We start from the raw sequence: 20098 nt of genomic DNA, 5'->3' as shown, positions 1-20098 counted from the left end.
TTTTTGCCTCAAAAACCATTTTTAACACACTGTGTGTGTGTGTGTACATATATCCATAGAGACTACAGATATATTAATACACACTAACAGATATGTTATTCTAACCACAACTCATACATGATGACATGCCAACATTATGAAGTATGAAAGAAGCTGAAGGTAAGTAATGTGTTACAGAGTTAAGATACCAGAATACACAACTTTACACAACAATATACACACCCGCAATAAACATAACAATTATTAATAAACTATACTTAACCCACCCACACCATATAGCAAATATATTCTGGTGTTACTTAACCCTTTAATAACAATAACGGTTAATAAGCTCTAAAATTATTAATGGGTTAAGCCACCCTGCACCCATCCATTTGTAGAGTGGCTTCATCATTCACATATTATATATATATATATATATATATATATATATATATATATATATATATATATATATATATATATATATATATATAATATTTAAAATATATATATATAATATTTAAAAAAAAAAAAAAAAAAAAAAAATATATATATATATATATATATATATATATATATAAATAAATATATTGAAAATATATGTATGATTAACCAATCTACAAAGAAATGGTTCAGGATATCCATGTACAAATTTAAAACATCCGATCGCAAATTGACAACCTCACAGCCAAATTAAAAACAAAGCCAAATTAAAATTAAAACATATATCATAAGAGAATACAGCAAACACCTATCCAAACCAGTAAATAGGAAATGGCAATAAAACATACAATTGAACAATGTGTACATGATGCAAATAATATTTCCATCATGTACACAATAGCAATCAATGGTCCAAAACAAATACACGATTGAAAGTAAACATTCAATATAAACAAAGCAAGTAGACAATAATAAATTACCAACACACAATTTATGCCATCCGAAATACATTACAAGCAAATCTAAACACAAAACCCTATTAACTATTGTAATGCTAAAACAAAACCATTCCGAAAATAAATCTATTTCTAAGTAACACGATCATACACAATCTAAATTCAACAAATAAGCCACAAAAAAAATTAAGGCAGGGTCCCTAAATAAATCGATGCAATCATCATAATCTGAAATGACATAACTAATTCAAAACAACAGAGCACACACAAAAAAATTTAACCAAAAAAAGGGAAAATACTTGTACAAGACATGAAAAAATGCAATTAACATTTACAAAACAACCCTTTAATAAACATGTATGTATATAGCTCCATAAGGATATATATACATACAGGGGCATTAAATGGACATTAAAAAAATAAATCTGACATTTTAGGGAAAAAAATTCAGTTAAAACTTAAATAAAATACATTTCTTAAGTTTACTTACCATTAGATGACCAATGACCGACTTCCGGAGGAACCGCTATGTAACAAATCCAAACACAGGAACCAGGAACCCATAAAATAATAAACCATTGTAATCCAATGTGGTGTCTTCTTTCTTGTCTTTATAATCCATACCGTCTGTGGTCTTCTTTTCTGGGTCTTCATTACCATCTGTGGGGCCTTCGTGGTCTTCTGGGTTCTTCTTCCGCCACGCACTGTCCATCTTCTTCGGAGGGGAGGTCCTCTCCCCACGGCGTCTAGCTGGAAAATGAGACGACATAGGCTTTTATAGGCCTATGACGTCACATTTTGCATGAAATGGTGCTCACGGTCCTGATTGGCCGTGAAAAGCATGTGATTTTGGTAAAGAACTAAAAATGATAATGTCATTTAAAGGGAATGACACCAGCCAATCAGAATGACTGTGCTTCCTTTCCCTTTAACATGACGTCAACAAAACCAAAATGGTGCCGTCTCATGGGACTAGAGCCAATGAGATCGTGGATTTAGTTCCCACTATATATATATAAAATATGTGAATGATGAAGCCAGTCTACAAATGAATGGGTGCAGGGTGGCTTAACCCATTAATAACTTTAGCGCTTATTAACCGTTATTTTTATTAAGGGGTTAAGTAACACCAGAATATATTTGCTATATGGTGTGGGTGGGTTATGTATAGTATATTAATAATTGTTATGTTTATTGCGGGTGTGTGTATTGTTTTGAATGTGAGAATTGGGGGTAGGGGCTATTGTCCCCAAGGGAGGGAGGGTAGGCCTCCTGGTGTGTAGGGGTGAGGGTGGTTATGCCTCATGGGGGTGGGTAGTTTTTGTTTAGGCCTCCAGAGTGGTGGGTGAGGATGGGTTAACCCCTTAATGACGGTAGCGGTTAATAACCGCTATGGTGATTAAGGGTTTAGGGGACATAACATTGGCTCTTTTTATGCTTGTGTATGTTTTTCAGCACCCGAGGCCATGGACGGTGATAAAGATGAGGATGGCCTTCATCGTGGCTGGCAGCCAAGGGTGAGTGCAAGATGCATTTATTTTATTTATTGGGATTCATGTATTTTAAACGGGCAAATGCACTATTATCCATATGTGGATAATAGTTATTTGGCCCATTACTATTACTGTATATGTTAGAGGCCGGTTGGGGGGCTGGGGGGTTTATTTATTTAAAAGTATTTATGTGTGTTTTAATTATATTTTTTGGGCACAGACTTGATACTGCAGGCAAGCAGGGACACCTGCGGGGAACAGCCGAGGGCCACCGCCAGCCTATAGTGTCATTGCTGTGCATCCCAAAAATGTTAGGGACCTTAAGGGGTTGTTGGTGTACTTCATGACCGTAGCGGTATTAACTGCTAAGGTAATGACGGGGGTTAAGTCCACCCGCAAACCCCCCCCGCAAACCCTAAACACCCACCAAAGGCCAAATACCCCCTTCATCCAACCCCGCTCCCCACAATAAGCCTAGTATTGCATGGTTAACCCCTTCATTGCCTTAGCAGTTAGCCGCAAAGGTAATGATGTGGGCTGTTAATGCATTCTTCCTGCTTCTGATGCATGGGGGGGGCTTCGGTGCTGATATTACTGTGTATCAGCTCTGGAGCCCACCGGCATCAATCCGACCCAGGAAAGGGCCTGATGTCCCGTATCGCCGCTCAGCACCAGCTTTTTGCCAACTTTTTTTGGCGGAGCGATTTGGGGAAAATGTCTCCATTCTAGAGCGGCGATCAGTGCCGAGATGCTGATCGGCGCTACTAGAATACAGCGGGATTTAAAACTGTCGAGATATTGCTTCTCGCCACCTGTGCAGCGAGTTTTATTTCCCTCCAAAAAAAAAACGTGGATTTTGCTCATCTCGTCAGCTTTTCATCATTTACAGAATTGCTGTAGGCATATTTGCCAAAAAACTGGCGAGATAGGGCTTTTCACAGTTTCCATCATAGGCCCCCATATCTATATTTAGACTTCTTTGCTAATTTCCCTTAAATTTTGTGTTTGTGAAATGTCTCAAAAGTGACAGTGCTCGCCAATTTAAACCAGGATTTTGTGAAAACAGAAGTATTTAAATGGTCATGTAGCCTGAATTTAGGGTTTTTTCACCTAAAATTAACATTAGTTGTTTGCCAAAAAAGGGGCAAATTTCACCTGATTAGCAAGCTTCAGGGAAAGTTTTCAACGTTTCAAGTTCCTTTTTTTTTTTAAATTTGGATTAAATAATTTACTGTTTTAAAGAATCGTGTACTTATTATTTGTAAATGAAGCAACATTGGGTCATATTCTAGAAGCTTTGAAAAGTGACTTACAGTACTGCATCTAAAGTACACTACGAGCAATTTTTCATGTTTTGCTATTCTCTAAGCCATTATTATCGCATGTCCAATTCGCCTGAAAATGTTTTTTTATGTGCATCGTCACTCTTTGTCACAAGATCATATCACTGAGCAAACCCAAATAGTTAAACAAAATGTCATTTATTCCATTGAAACAGACGTACACACAGTGGATGACAAAATACAAGAGAAAACACACGTACTGTGGGTCTGGGCTACAAAACTAGCCTTTCCTAGGTAAAACAGTTCATAAAACAAAGTCTTTAGGTTGACCGGGACATGGTTCAAAATGTCCTGGAACTCAAATTGGCATGAAGTTCCTGATGCCACCGCAGTATCTGCTCCAGAGATGCCGAAATCCCTTGACCATGAGATAGTACCAAACGTACTGGTACTCTTTTCAGCTTGCAATCCAAGCTGCAACCGCTGCATTCTATTCTCAGAATTTGGCCCCGAAAAGTGGGACTTAGAAAATGTCTAGCCTTGAAATTTCCTACGCCGGCTTGCGTCTATTTCTCTCTGAGCATCTTTTGGTGATTTCAAAATTTGCCGCTGCTGTCTTGGTGCTTAGAATTTCACAAACTAATTGGCTGCAGGGTTTCTTATAGTATTTTACAGTTCATTCACAAAATACTACAGCCAATCAGCATGGGAACTTTCAAACCAGCCAATCAGATGGCTACCAGTCTTCTGAAGCAAGTGGATCTTCTGAATGAAACAAGGACATGCGTGAGTTTGCCACCTTAGCCACTTGCTATGCAGAAGCCACATGCAGGGCTAGGTGCCTCCAGGTCTGTGAAGGTGAATGCTAGCCAGAACGGCTTGCTTTGATCCCAGGACATGGGTACTTCACCTAGCCATCCTGCCCAAATGTTCTTCACACCTCTGGCAGCATCTGTGGCTTTCAAGTCCGGACCTCGAGTAGACACAGTGGCACCACAGTTTGGAAGCCCCCTGGCTCACTCAGAATACCGGCGTTAAAAGTCTCTGCTTATTTTACAGGGCACAAGCATAACACATTTTAAACATACCTGTTTAATAAAATATACTTTACGCCTTTATTCTGTCTAAGTCTTCTGGTTATAAGAGATAGAATGAGACTCTTTACTTTCATTCCCACTAGCCATATCCCTCACACCGTGCAATCCTGACTTAGATTTTTAAAATCCGTACAGCTTTATGTGTTACAGTATTAAAACATTATGAAACAAAATCTTTTTTCCCATTATTTTTCTAAGTCCCAAGATAGAATTGAAAAACACTTTGGTTCATTCTCGGGGCTTTATCTCTTTCCTTTCTTGAAAACCGGACTTACAGTTGGTTTCATAAAAACCCTCACAACCTTATATATGGTTGGAGTTACCCTAGAACCACTTTACCAGGTTCAGGGTGATCAGGGCATTAACTGGGCATCCCCCTTATACAAGGGACACCTTTACCGTTTCAGGGATAAAACACATCCTTATGCCCCATTTACATTTCAGGTCTGTGCTGAAGCAGGGAGTCCTAGCGGTGAGTCACTCAAGCGTTTTCAAGGGGAGATTTTTCTAGAGCAATGTGTCTCAAAGTATCCAAGAATCCTACCTGATACTCGGGTACATTTTTGGGGTATCCAGCAACTTTGGAGCCCTGCTACCTAGACACATTCTGACCAAACTTTCTCCGTACAACCCCCCTTGAAACTCATAGCCTATCATTCTCTGCTTGCTGGCACACCTAGAAAGGTAAAACACAGAGAATTCTTTATTGTCGCACAATTACATATATTGCATGTACTACAAACAGGTTCAAGAGCTGACACTGTGATGGTGAATGGGTAGCCAGGCCATCAATAAAGGTATTATGCCCGACTGGTTACCTCTGATCCCTGATTCATGTGTTAGAATGTCAGCTCTTCAACCTGTGTATTATACCTGCAATTAATGTATTGTATGACAATAAAAGATGTATGTGTGTTTTACCTTTCTGGGAGTGTTAACCTGTTGAGATTCTCAGGCTATGAGTTTCAAGGGGGGTTTTGCAGTAAAAGTGTTGTCAGATTGTGTGTAGGTTGCAGGGATCCAGAGTTGCTGGTCACCCCAAAAATGTATCTGGGAATCCGGTCGTATTCCTGGGGACATATAGGCAAATCACCCCGGTCAAAATCCTCCCATGAAAACAGTTATGCGACACCGCCAGGCTTCCCTGCTTCAGCACAGACCAGAACGGTAAATCACGGAATAGGGATTTGAATATCCCGGGTACTGTCAAGGTTCCCTTAGTTAGTGAGGGTCCCCCAGTATATGCTCAGGTACCCCAGAATCATTATAGAGTTTCTGGGGTGTTTCTCAAACTATATATTAAGTTGCGAGTTTTATGAAACCTAAGTCCAAGTTTCAGTACAGAAAAGAGATACAGCCCTGGGAGTGTGCCTAATCGTTTTTTGGTTCGAAAGAAAATTAGGTGTCCTTAAGGGAAAGAGCTACAACTCTGGGATTGCAGCTAAGCATTTTTTCATTTCACTTCACGACATAGAATAAAAATGGGAAATATTTTTTGTTTTATAAAATATTTAATAGTCAATGTGGCTACAAGGTTTTTACAGTCTAACTCAGGGTTACAGTGTATGAGGGATATAGCTAGAAGTAATAAACGTATATAGTCCTATTCTACCTCTCATAGCTCAAAAGACAGACAAAGTAAGAAGTTTTAAAATATATTTTTATTAAACTGAGATGATTGTAAATTTATTACACTTACACTGGCGACACACTTTATTCGAGCTCGGCTAGTCCCACGAATTCGGGTATACCCGGGTGTATTGAGGTTTGTGACTGTTTTCTGCCCGAGTGCATTGAGGTATTTTCCATGCAGGGATTGAAGCATTTTATTCCCGCTGGCTGCAATACTGCACAGTATATATATATATATACTGCATTACAATTCATGAATTTATGCCATCTGGTAGACACGCGAAGCATTGCAGCCTATTAAATCCTAATCATTATCATTTAACAGATCAGCCGCCTGTCAGCCAGGCATGAACCCAGGCTGGGAAGGCAAACGCAACAGGGCTTGTCAGAGGTGAGGAGCGGCGCATTCCAGGTATCTGCCAGGTACATACTGGGTATTTGCTCGAATAAAGTGTGTCGGTGCAGTATAAGCTGGGATTTTCAAAGATGGTTCTCTGAGGGGGGCTAGTGGGCTACCAATTCGTGGTGCCACCGAGTCTGCCCTAGGGCCATACTTCAAAGTCACAGATGCTGCCAGAGGTGTTAAAGCCATTTGGGCAGGATGGTTAGGTGGAGTATCCTTGTCCGGGAAACAATGCCAACCATCGCGGCCAGCATTTGCCTTCCCAGACTTTGAGGCACCTAACCCAGTGGGTAGCTACTGAATAACAAGTGGCTAGAGTGACAAACTCACACATGCCCTCGTTGCATTCTGAAGAACCACTTGCCCGGCTTTGGAAGACTGGCAGCCTTCTGATTGGCTGGTTGTTAAGTCCCCAGGCTCAGATTGGTTGTAGTATTTCATGAATGAATCTGTAATACTATAAGAAACCCAGCAGTCAATCCGGACCTGAAATTCTAAGCACCAAGACAGCAGCGGCAAATTTGAAATCACCAAAAGATGCTCTTAGAGAAATAGAAGCAAGCCTGCTTCAGAAATTTCAAGGCAAGACATTTTCTAAGTCCCACTTCTTGGGGCCAAGTTCTGAAAAGAGAACGTAGCAGTCGCGGGTGAAAATACACACTGAAAAGAGTACCAGGATCTTTGGTACTTTCTCCCGGTCAAGGGATTTTGGCATCTCCGGAAGAGATACAGCGGTGTGGTGTGGTAACACATGCTGAATTCAGATCCAGGACCTTTGCAGGTAACTGCCGGAAACATAAATTCTTTGTTTTATGGACTTTCTGAGTTAAGAAAGGTAAGTTTTTTAGCCCAGACCCCCAGTAAGTGTGTTTTCTTCTGTAAATTGTAATCCATTCTGTGTACGTCTGTTTCTAAGGAATAAATTACAATTTGTTTTAATTCTTTTTTTGCTCAGTGATATGATCCTGGTATAAAGGCTTACATTCCTAGTCTCCCGTTGTGATGGTGAGGGGGTAACCAGGCTCAATAATAAAGGTTAAGCCCACTTGGTCCATGTTTTAAGGTCCTAGAGTGTCAGCTCTTGGACCTTACTGCCATATAGGCATTACTGTGACTGTGTGTAAATTAGGCGACAATACAGTATTTTTGTGTTTTTGCCTTTCCATGTGTGCCAGCAAGCAGAGATTGCTGGGCTATGAGTTTCAGGGTGGGTTTCACAGAGAAAGTATTGTCAGATTGTGGCTATGTAGCGGGGTCCCCGAGTTACGGGATAACTCAAAGATGTACCCAGGAATCAAGTAAGATTATCGGATACATTGAAGCAAAGTGCTCCGGTCAAAATCCTACCCTGGAAACGTTCTTGCGACTCACCGCCAGGGTTCCCTGCTTCATCACACACCAGAAAGGTACAAAATTGGGCATAGGGGATCAGGGTATCCCCAGAGCAGTACAGGGGTTCCTAGCATAAGGGGGGATGCCCAGTTAATGCCCATTCACACTTAACCTGGTATAGGGGTTCAGGTGGTGCTCCAGCTATGTGATAAAGCTGCAAGGTCTTTATTTGTGTAAAGTCTAAAGTCAGATTTCTATTGTGTGGTAGGGCTGAGGCTAGTAGGAGTAGAAAGTATATAATCTTATTTCATCCCTGACACCACTGACCCTGACCACTTAGACATTTTTAGCACAAGATACAGGGGAAAAGTATATTTTATTAAAGGTTTATGTTTAATAGGAATATGTACGTATAACCTGTAAATGAACTGTGGGATTTCCAAGTCCGGGGTTCTGAGAGACCAGATGGCTACCAGGCCTGATGCCACTGTGTCTGTTCAGGTCCCGGAGTTGAAAACCTCAGGAATGCCAAGGTGTTAGAACAGGGGGAGTACTGAAGTTATGCTTGAGTACTCATGTCCTGGTCTAACAAAGGGCTATCCGGCAACCATTTGCCCAACCCCAGACTTTGCGGAGCCTGGAACAGCAGGGGGCTCCATATGCTAAGAGGTAGAGGTGCCAAGTTGGCGCATGCCCCTTAGAATAATTGAAATCGGTGCCTGCCCGGCTTCAGAATACCGGCAAATCGGTGATAGGCTGGCAGGGAAATTCCCACGCGCTGATTGGCTGTAGTGGTTTGTGAATGGGACTCCAAAACCTATTTGAAACCTTGCAGCCAATCAGGACAACAGATTTTAAGTGCCAAACCATCAGCGGCAATTTTAAAGATGCTCTGGGAGAAATATATACAAGCCGGCTTCAAAGATTTAAACTCAAGAAATTTTCTATGTCCTGCTTGTCAGGGGCCAAGTTCTGCAAATGGAACGTAGAGGTCGCGGATGGAATTGCATGCTGAATTGCTTTCCAGGACTTTTGTGAGTACCTCCCGGTCATTGGAAAGGACTCGTACAGATGTTGTTTGTTAACATTTAGTTCTAGGAAAGTTTAGTTCGTTTGCCCAGATCCTAGTAAGTGTGTTTTTCATTGCAAATTGTGATCCATTGTGTGTAATGTAGTGCCGACAATTACTCGAAAACAAACCTGGGGCAATCTCCAAAAAAGACCCAGGTATATGCTGGGAACATGCTGCAACATTTCACACATTTCTGCAGACAGACTAATGGCCCATCGGATAAACAGCGGGGGTCCCTGGCAGTCCCATTCAAACTGAATGGGACTGCCAGGAACCCCTGCTGTGTTAATCCAATGGGCCATTAGCCTCTGTAGAAATGTCACTGAAATGTACCCAGCATGTACCCAGCATGTAAGCTGGCTAGTTTAAGGCAATTTTAAGGCAACATTTAGAATACTCGTTGGCTCGTCTGTATGTCTATTCCATGGAATAAATTACAATTTATTTTACCACCTTGTCTTGCTCAATCATATGATCCCGGTATAAAAGGTTTTAATAACCCTGGTCTCCAGTGACACCCGTGAGAGACACTCTAAAACCCCAAATATGGATCAGAGGTAACCAGCTGGCCAAAATACCTTTACTGATGGCCTGGTTACCCCCTCACCGTCACACTCTTCCTCTAACAATCCAATCAGTAGATCAAAAAAGTGTGAAATACCCATTTTTTGCCAACAACTGCTATTCTCGTAGCTCCGAAGTGCAAATCGCGGATGAAATACTTGCTTTTTTATCTCAGACGGTGTAGCAAGATCAGAATTGTGATTTCTCACTAGAACTGGGAGAACAAGGATGAGGACAACTTCCTAACCTAACACAGGTATCTGAAAGTGTATACAGTTGTGTGAAAAAGAAAGTACGCCCTCTTTGAATTCTATGGTTTTACATATCAGGACATAATAACAATCATCTGTTCCTTAGCAGGTCTAAAAATTAGGTAAATACAACCTCAGATGAACAACACATGATATATTACACCGTGTCATGATTTATTTAACAAAAATAAAGCCAAAATGGAGAATCCATGTGTGAAAAGCTAAGTACACCTTATGATTCAATAGCTTGTAGAACCACCTTAAGCAGTAATAACTTGAAGTAATCGTTTTCTGTATGAATTTATCAGTCTCTCACATCATTGTGGAGGAATGTTGGCCCACTCTTCTTTACAACGTTGCTTCAGTTCATTGAGGTTTGTGGGCATTTGTTTATGCACAGCTCTCTAAAGGTCCAGCCACAGCATTTCAATCGGGTTGAGGTCTGAACTTTGACTGGGCCATTGCAACACCTTGATTCTTTCCTTTTTCAGCCATTCTGTTTGTAGATTTGCTGGTGTGCTTGGGATCATTGTCCTGTTGCATGACCCAATTTAGGCCAAGCTTTAGCTGACGGACAGATGGCCTCATATTTGACTCTAGAATACTTTGTTATACAGAGGAGTTCATGGTCAAGTCAATGACCGCAAGGTTCCCAGATCCTGCGGCTGCAAAACAAACCCAAATAATCACCCCTCCACCACCGTGCTTTACAGTTGGTATGAGGTGTTTGTGTTGATATGCTGTGTTTGGTTTTCGCCAAACATGGCGCTGTGCATTATGGCCAAGCTTCTCCACTTTGGTCTTGTCTGTCATTGTTCCAGAAGTCTTGTGGTTTGTTCAGATGTAACTTTGCAAACCTAAGCTGTGCTTCCATGTTCTTTTTAGAGAGAAGAGGCTTTCTCCTGGCAACCCTTCCAAACAAACCATACTTGTTCAGTCTTTTTCTAATTGTACTGTCAGGAACTTTAACATTTAACAAGCTAACTGAGGCCTGTAGAGTCTGAGATGTAACTCTTCATTTTTTTGCAATTTCTCTGAGCATTGCACAGTCTGACCTTGGGGTGAATTTGCTGGGATGTCCACTCCTGGGAATATTGGCAACTGTCTTGAATGTTTCCACTTTTGAATAACATCCTCCTGGGGTGCAACCTGTTTAGGTGCCAGAATCTCCGTCCTTACTGATGTCAGGGCCCTATAATAAGCTTTTTTAATTAGCTTATTGCTGTACCCTCTTGTACGAAATCTATTGGACATATCCACTGATTGTTTAACAAATTCTTCTGTAGAGGAACAATTTCGTCGCAGCCTCAGAAACTGTCCAGTTGGGATATTGTTGGTGACAAGTTTGGGATGGTGGCTGTTAGCTCTTAGTAAACTATTGGGGGAGGTAAGTTTCCTAAAGATACTTGTCTCAATGGTGTTGACATCTGTCCTAGATATAGTAATATCTAGGAATTCGATCCTATTCTTATCGAATTGTGTCGTTAGTTTTAGGTTATGATTGTTCTGATTGAGACTATCGATGAAACTATGTAATAGTATCTCTGTCCCCCTCCATATAAGGAGAATGTCATCGATGTATCTGACCCACAACTCCACATGCTCAGTATAGATCTCATTGTCCTCTATGAAGACCACCGTCTCCTCCCACCAGCCTAGGTATAAATTGGCATAGGTAGGAGCACAGGTGTCCCCATAGCTGTACCCTGTATTTGATGATACAGGGTATTGTGAAACATAAAGAATACAGTCCTACACCTGTACATTACACATACTACACTTTATCATAGATTCGGATGTATCCTGACCTGCATTGACCATTTTGGGCAGGTCATATATATAATAGGAAACATTCCTACACAAACACCATTTGTTTTGAGCAAATAACTGACCACAAATAAATACACACACACCGTTTATTATCTTTAATCAATATCCACAACTCTGGCATGTAAAGATTGTATGATGCGCCGAACATGCCACATAGAGAACTGTTTCCCTAAATAACAAGAACTACAATAAGATCTAGTCGGTACACCAGAGGTTCACTCAGGATGCCAGTGCGTTCGTCTTACCTCCAGGTTGGACAGGAATGACAGGTTCAGACTCCTCCTATTATGGCAGGGGGATGATCCTTCTGAGAGTATTTAAAGATCACCGTGAGGATCACACTCCTATCCCTCCTCCCCCTGATGAAGCGTGGTGAACACGTGAAACGTGCATCGGGAACGTAGAGCGTCACGTCAGTGACGTCACTCGGAGTGGCAACATCCCTTACCTATGCAAGAGCAGGCTTGTATCGAGCAGAGACATTTTGTTTGTGTTCTTTTTTCGCTGTATTGTATACCAATGCTATGGAGATTGTTGAAAATAGATGAGAGAGTGTTTTAACATTCCGATTTGATACTAGTGGCAACCTATTATGTACAATCAAGGTTGAATTCTCTGGCTATATACACAAGTATTAACCAACAGTGGGTAGCATTGGGAGTAGTAATAGGGTGCATCACGGCCACAATTTTGCGATGATAGATAGAAGTATTTATTAGTGATTACCCAGTACTACAGATAATACCTCTGATTATATACAATACTGGTAGCGATACTCTCCATATATACAAGTCTGTTTCTGATAGCTACTATTCTGGATGTGAGGATATGAATAAGATTGAGATATATGCCTAGGATACTTACCTCATTACTCCTATAATTATTCATATCAGCCACTGAAATAAAAGGATTTTTAATACTGCATCTGTGTTTTTAATGATCTATGTAGACGTAATAAAATTTTATTATTTTTTGATTTCCACCGGGATTCTGGGATACTTCTCAGCTTATCGCAGCATATCTGCTGGACCATTTGTTTTTGTCCATTAGTTGATTATACATGTTTTGAGTGCTGTATAAAGGGGGAAATCTTTTTGATCAAATTCTATTTTGATCAACACTGTTATTATCTTACCCTTACCCTCTAAGCACCAAACATCTCCATTGAAAAAATATACATATAGGTGATTGCGGTCTCGTTTACATATTCTGTATAGCAGGTGTAAGGTCAGGGTTTGAAAGGTAAATTTGTGTGTCGTCAGCATAGAGGTGATATTTAAACCCAAAAGATGTGATTAGGTCACCTAGAGAGAGTGTGTAAAGAGAAAAGAGAAGGGGTCCCAGGACAGAGCCTTGGGGTACCCCCACAGAGAGATAAATAGAGGAGGTTAGCAAAAGAGACACTGAAAGTATGATAGGAGAGGTAAGAGGAGATCCAGGATAGAGCTTTGTTCCGAATACCAAGAGTATGGAGAATGTGAAGGAGAAGAGTGTGGTCCACGGTATCAAATGCTGCAGAGAGGTCGAGTAATATGATGATTGTTATTATGTCCTGATATGTAAAACCATAGAATTCAAAGAGGGTGTAATTTCTTTTTCACACAAATGCATATGTCCCCTCAATCAACCCTCCAAATACTTTGCCTGTGCTGAAAAATAAACATACCTGATGTACCATGTGAGATATGCTAATGTTTATACAAAGTATATGCAAATGAGTCAACGTGTGATTTGGCAATGACAAATTTGAAGCTACTGGAATAAGCCCCATAGAATGAGAACTGTATTTGTGATCTGATTTGTGAGCTATTAATACAGTTAAAGTTAAACAGTAGCATGTGGTAAGTTGATTACTGTGTATTTCCAGATCTTCACCATATTTGATGTTAACCTACTGTATATTATTTTATTTAAATATTTTTCATTTTGTTCCCAGAATTCAGCCATACAGATGTAGCTAATGTTATTGCATCTGTTATCATACAGTAAGGAACTAAGGGGTAGATCCTCAGTAGTGCACTAAACAAAGGCAAATAACTTTAACTACAGGTAACTGAGCATTGTTTCCTCCTTATTAACCATTATTCTCCATGCTAATGATATGCAAAAGTAAGGTCCCTTAGCAAAACGATAATGGTAACGTTACCTGGATGAAGGCTGATTACCATAGCCTATAAAAATACACTGCACATGTGCCCCGATAATGAACATTATTAAGGAATATTAGCACACCACAGCTGTAAGTAACAGCACTACCCAGTTGACGGAATCTGTTATTGTCCTAACTTGGGAAATTCAGGAGAGCATTATCACGGGAGACTAGGCATTTACACATTTTTACCAGGATCATACATTGAGCAAAACAGGTAAAGTGAAATAAATTATACATTTATTCGCAGGAAAAGGCATACTACCAACTTGGTAGTCCAGAGGACTTCCATTCATCCCAGGACGTGGGTACTTGAGCCCTGCCCTGCCACCCAAATGGCTTCACATCTCAGGCATCCTCTTGTGGCTTTCATCTCCGAAAGTCTGAGCAGATTTATTGGCACCAACTTGGTAGCCCTGGTAGTCTGTCAGAACTTTGGTTCTGTAAGTCCCAGCTCATTACCGTATACAGCAGTACATACTATATTAAACAACTATTAATAAAATATACTGTTACAGTACATGTCCTAAATCTCTGGGTATTGGGAATAGAATAAAAAGCTGCACTTTATTTTCTATTAACTTATATTCCCAACACACTATCAAATAGATTTGGACTGTGTGGTGATAGGGGGTTAATCAGGCCACTAATAAAGAAGGACTGAAGATGATTATATTTTTAGACACATTTTCAGTTATTTTCCTTTATAGGTATTCAATGGCAGAATCTAGATTGGTTTATGAGTTGCAGATTGGATTTATTTGCTAAAATAAATGTAAACTTACAACCAATCACCATATTAAAGGGTACATTTTAAAATGTAAATCAGTACCTTCAAAACATGGCCTACTCACGATGATAATTGTCCCTCATTCTGGAACAAACTTTCCAAATTAAGTTACCCAAGCAAAGTTAAGAAGAAAATAATTCCAATTAATAATTTAGATGTTTATAATTATATTCAAAACATATGTCTCAAGGATGTCAGTTTCGACTTCACTAATAGAATAAATGGAAACAAACCTTTTTTATATTTTTCCTATAATCTAGAGTATCTTAAATGTGTTCAACTGATGATAGGTAATGTTTTCAAAAGCATTTATTAAGCAATAAATCTTAAATAAAGGTTCTTACTGTGGGAGAATCGAGGAGGATTATCATTGACATCAGTCAGAGTAATGTTGACGGTGGTGGTCCCAGATAATCCCCCCATCTGGCCACCCATGTCTTTGGCCTGGATAACAACTTGATAATGTTCTCTGTTCTCTCTGTTCATGTTTGGCAAAGCAGTCCGAATTATGCCTTTAAGGAAAGGAAGTGTTTATATTTGTACAGGCACTTGTTCATAATTATGTTATGTATACGGTTCTTATGGTTAATTTAAACTGGTAAATATATACTTATTAATTATCAATAATTAAATCAAAATATCACATTTACAGTACTGCAAATAGTGTTAAAATCTATTTCTACTACAAACATGAAATATGTATGAAAACAGAGAATATACCTCTATGGGGCCTATTCACTAAACAGTGATAAGTGGTTTAATGCACAACAAATACCATTATAGTGCAATACTGCCTGATTTGCTATTCACTAAGCAGTGATAACAGTACAGTATCGCGCAATAATGGCTTTTTAATGACCTTTAACACTCTGAAGATTAACAGTTATCCAACAAGGCAAAAAAGCCCCAAATCGCTTTTTTGCCAGTAAGTGATAAGCTTATTGAACGTTAAAATCTTGCAAAATGTCCCCATAGGTCAACGGGGTCCCCACAATTTACAGGGGTCCTGTGGGTGTCCAAAGGATCCACATGGGTGTCTGGAGGTCTCCAGGGGGTCCATGCAGGTGTCTGGGTGTCTCTGGGGGATCCCTGTGGATATTCAGGGGTTCCCACATGTGTCTAGGGGCCCCATGGGTGTCCATGGGTCCCTGCAGGTTCGGGTCTCTGGGTGGTCTCCGGGGGTACCAGTGGGTTCCCACCGGGTTGCGGTATCAATCTGTGCAGAAAAAAATTGTAGCCAGTTTCATTACCTTTGTGGCTAGCCAAGAAAGTAATGAAATGGTTAGAGACTGGTTGATTTCAAGTGCTGATTGTATTAAGTGTGCAGTTAGAACAAGAAGGAAAAGGAAGTGCTGTGTATACTGGTGTATATTAGCAGGGGTGGCTGAATTTGGAGAGTGTGCAGTTGGTTAATTTATTTTCAAAGTGGATGGTAATTAAAAGCCTGTAGGAAAGAAGAGGAAAGAAAAAGTTTTTTTTTATTCGTTTTCTTTCCTGCCTGAGCCAGCAGTGGGTGTGTGTAACAAAATTGTGGGTAATCAGTGCATTAATAAAGGCAGTATGCTCGACTGGTTACCCCTATTTCGTATTGGGGATGAAGGGGTTAATTTTATGTGCACTGTACATGTGTTATTTTTCCCTCTGCCCCATATTGTCCCCATTTTGCAGGAGTGTATGTGCCTGCAATAGTGTATAACCTAGTACACTGACGTTACTGGCTTTGGACATAAGATGCCGCTGCGAAGGCTAAACCGCAAGTTAAGTGGATAAGCGTGGTGCAGTCTCTTTGTTCCAATGCTAAGTATAGGTATCCATTACTGAGACTGGAAGCCGTAATCGCAGAGTCAATTGAATCAAAGAGCTGCGATTTCCCATCTCAAGTGGTACTCGGATACAATGTATCTCCGTCCCGGTTAATGACGCGCCTTGAAAGGCAACTCGCAATTGGAGTGGGAACTCGGTCAATTGACGTGAGAACCCCATAGCCCAGCATTGCCAGTTTAAGAAGAAGCCATAACTCGGGAAGGAAAAGGGCTAGCAACCTGAAATTTGGTATGCAGCCCCAGTGTAACACCCCAAGCACCCACATATTGAAAATATATTTGTAGGATAAGGGAAACATGTATTTTTAATAAAGTGTATATTTGCTGCAGTTTTAAAAGGGCAAACAGGATGAGGCTTTTTTCTACTGTCATTGAAATGCACACAGGTACCAAATGGTTTGACACCTATGAGCTGGGACACTTTCCTATGCAAGCTTCTTAGACCACATGCTGAGGTAATGCCTGTGAGTCTAGGGAAGTGTTGCATATGAAAGCCCCGGAGTCAGGATGTGTGAATTATCCATGATGGTTGCTAAATAGGAAATCCTGTTAGCCATCTGGGCTAGCTCACACCCTGAGTTTCCCTCCCAGCCTGGAAGATGCCAGGTAGAAGGAGAAGTACACATATGCTAAGCAGGCCAGGTAGCAATGTCGTACAGGTGCTGTGTTAGCAGGAAATCCCTAGAGTGCCCACTCTCCAAACTGTGGGCAAGTAGGGGATTTGGGGAATGAGAAAATTCCCATGAGGGGGATTGGGTGGGTATGTTGGAATAGGCTCTCAAACCCTATTTACATGCTGCCCAAGATATCCCCGTTGTCTTTTGTTTTCATTCTACAATGTGAGCGGACTTCCATCACGCTTCTAACAGCGGATAAGAGCAGCAACAACCCTGGGATGCAAAGAGTCTTATTTCATTGGAACCAAGGACATAACTCTGCGCCAGGACTCCGTTATTGCTGGGGGTATCTATCAGACCCCAACGGACCAGAAAGAACTTTGCACCGTCCACAGAAGGATTGGGCAGGCAATTTCCGCTCTTGCCAAAGGACTGCATTTTAAAGGACAATATTCTGATGCTTTGCACCTTTCTGAACATTCTATCCCATTTCTCCTTTCAGTAAGTGTTTTTGTTAAGTATATTCTGAGGTTGTCGTGTGTCTGTCTAGTAAGGAAATAAATGACAATATATTTTGCTCAACTTGTGTGCTCAATCAAGTTCCCCAAAAATATTTAATTGTTAATAAGTTCCATCCATCGTGACAGTGTGGTTAGTTGATTTTTAACCTAACTAACCTGGTGAGTGTCCCTATTTAAAGAGGTTGCTCATGAATCCTGAGCTTGCATGTGCTGATCTGCGTGACTGGATGATTTCAAGTGCTGGTTGTATTAAGTGGGCAGTTACATCTAGAAGCAGTTTGAACAGGAAGGGGTTAAACAAGGTGTAGGATATTGAAGTACAGTTTATTGTTAGTACTTAATAGTTGCTATAATGAGCAGATTGAAAATGCCACTCAGTGTTAAATGTATGTGCACTTGGAGCAGCTGTTCCAAGGAGCATATCGCTGTGAGAATTGTGAGTGGGTGGTCTCTTTAGAGTCAGAGATTGCTGATCTGAAGGGGAAACCTGCAAATTTGAAGGACATTGACAATCTTGAAAGGGCTTTAGTGCTCACTGAGCAGGCCCACGCTTCGACTAGAGGTGCAGATGGTGGCGCTGGTAGTGAGGAGCAGATAAGTAGCTGGGTAACAGTTAGAAGGGGAAGCAGGGGCAATAGGGAGAGGCAGGCCAGTTATGAGCTGACCCCTGCCAATAGATTTGCCGTGTTGAGTGAAGATATTGGGAGTGTCAGGGCAGTAATGGCAAGGCTGAGGGAAACTGATTCCTCTTGCAGCCTGGGGAATAGTTCTTCCAGCACCGAGGGGACTCAGGATGCTCATATACAAAGAAAAATTGTGGCGGTAGGGGACTCAATTACTAGGAAGGTAGATAGGGCAATCTGTTGCCGTGACTGCATGAACCCAACAGTTTGTTGTCTCTCGGGTGCTCGGTTATGGCACACGGGGATCAGGTAGACAGATTGTTGGGAGGGGCTGGGATTGACCCGGCAGTCTTGGTACATGTTGGCACCAATGACAAAGTTAGAGAGAGATGGAGGGTCCTAAAAAATGATTTCAGGGATCTAGGCCAAAAGCTTAAGGCAAGGATCTCCAAGGTATTATTTTCTGAAATACTACCAGTGCCATGCGCTACCACAGGGAGACAGTCAGAGATTAGGGAGGTTAATTCATGGCTAAGAAAGTGGTGTAGGAAGAAGGGTTATGAGTTTTCAGAGCACTGGGACTCCTATTCTGAGAGGAGCCATCTTTATTTTAGGGACGGATTACACCTCAATGAAGAGGGATCTTCTTTGCTAGGGGGGGAGAATGTTAAAAGGTTGGAGGAGACTTTAAACTAGGATGCAGGGGGGAGGGGAATTAAACAGATACAAAAATTAAATAGAATAGATGAGGAAACAAGGGGATGTGAAGGTAGAAGGGGCAAGTGCGAGTTTAACAAGCAGCGAGACACTCATAGTAAATACAGATATTACAAGAAAACTTCTAAAGACTAAACCAAGTTGGCACAGAAAGGAAGGAGAGGATAATATAATAGTACAGGCTGAAAAAAACTTAAATGCATGCCTGCTAATGCAAGAAGCCTGAAAGATAAAATGGGGGAGCTTGAATTAATAGCTTCAAGGGAGACGCATGATATCATAGGCATTACTGAAACATGGTGGGATGAAACTCATGACTGGGCAGTTAATTTAGAGGGTTATTCCCTTTTTCGGAAAGATCGAGCAAATAGAAGAGGAGGTGGAGTATGCTTATATGTTAAACAGGATCAAAAACTGATTATAAAGGAAGATGTCTATGAAGGGAATGGTGAAAATCTAGAGGCCTTGTGGATAGAAATTAGCAGTGGAGGTAAAAGTATAAAGAAAATGTTTGTAGGGCTATGCTATAAACCACCAAAATATAAGTGAAATTGAGGAAGCTAAAATACTTTTGCAAATGGAGAAGGCATCAAAACTGGGTCATGTTTTCATAATGGGTGATTTTAATTATCCAGACATAGACTGGGGCAATGAGATTAGCATTACAGCAAAAGAAAACAGGGTTTTGGGGGTGCTTAAAGACAATTATATGACCCAAATTATTGAGAAACCAACTAGGAGAGGGGCAATACTGGATTTGGTAATATCAAACAATGTAGAAGTAATAGTAAATATTCAACATTTTGGTAACAGTAATCATAACATGGTACCATTTGAAATAAATTATCAAAAAAAGATTACTTGGTTTCAACAAAGACCTTAAACTTTAGAAAGGCAGATTTTAATAAACCGAGGTCTAATCTAATAGTAATACAATGGGATGATGTTTTTGCAGGGAAAAATGTAGAAGATAAATGGGCAGTCTTTAAAACATTGTTAGAAAAGCACACTTATACCCTT

The 20098-nt window shown here is 40.6% G+C and overlaps 1 protein-coding gene across 5 annotated transcripts in view; it reads right to left on the bottom strand.

Moving 5' to 3' along the window:
* The window catches only part of LOC142487140 (cadherin-10-like), a 636808-nt gene that overhangs the window by 281772 nt on the left and 334938 nt on the right, over positions 1 to 20098 (bottom strand). For all 5 annotated transcript variants that reach the window (XM_075585911.1, XM_075585910.1, XM_075585909.1 and 2 more), the window contains one exon: positions 15122 to 15289. In XM_075585911.1, the coding sequence (XP_075442026.1) occupies positions 15122 to 15289 (168 nt within the window). The remainder of the gene's footprint in view (positions 1 to 15121; positions 15290 to 20098) is intronic.

The sequence above is a fragment of the Ascaphus truei genome, chromosome 2 (assembly GCF_040206685.1).
Source record: "Ascaphus truei isolate aAscTru1 chromosome 2, aAscTru1.hap1, whole genome shotgun sequence".
Classification (NCBI taxonomy): Eukaryota; Metazoa; Chordata; class Amphibia; order Anura; family Ascaphidae; genus Ascaphus; species Ascaphus truei.
Note: the sequence above shows the minus strand (reverse complement) of the source record. Positions and strands in the feature narration are given on the sequence as shown.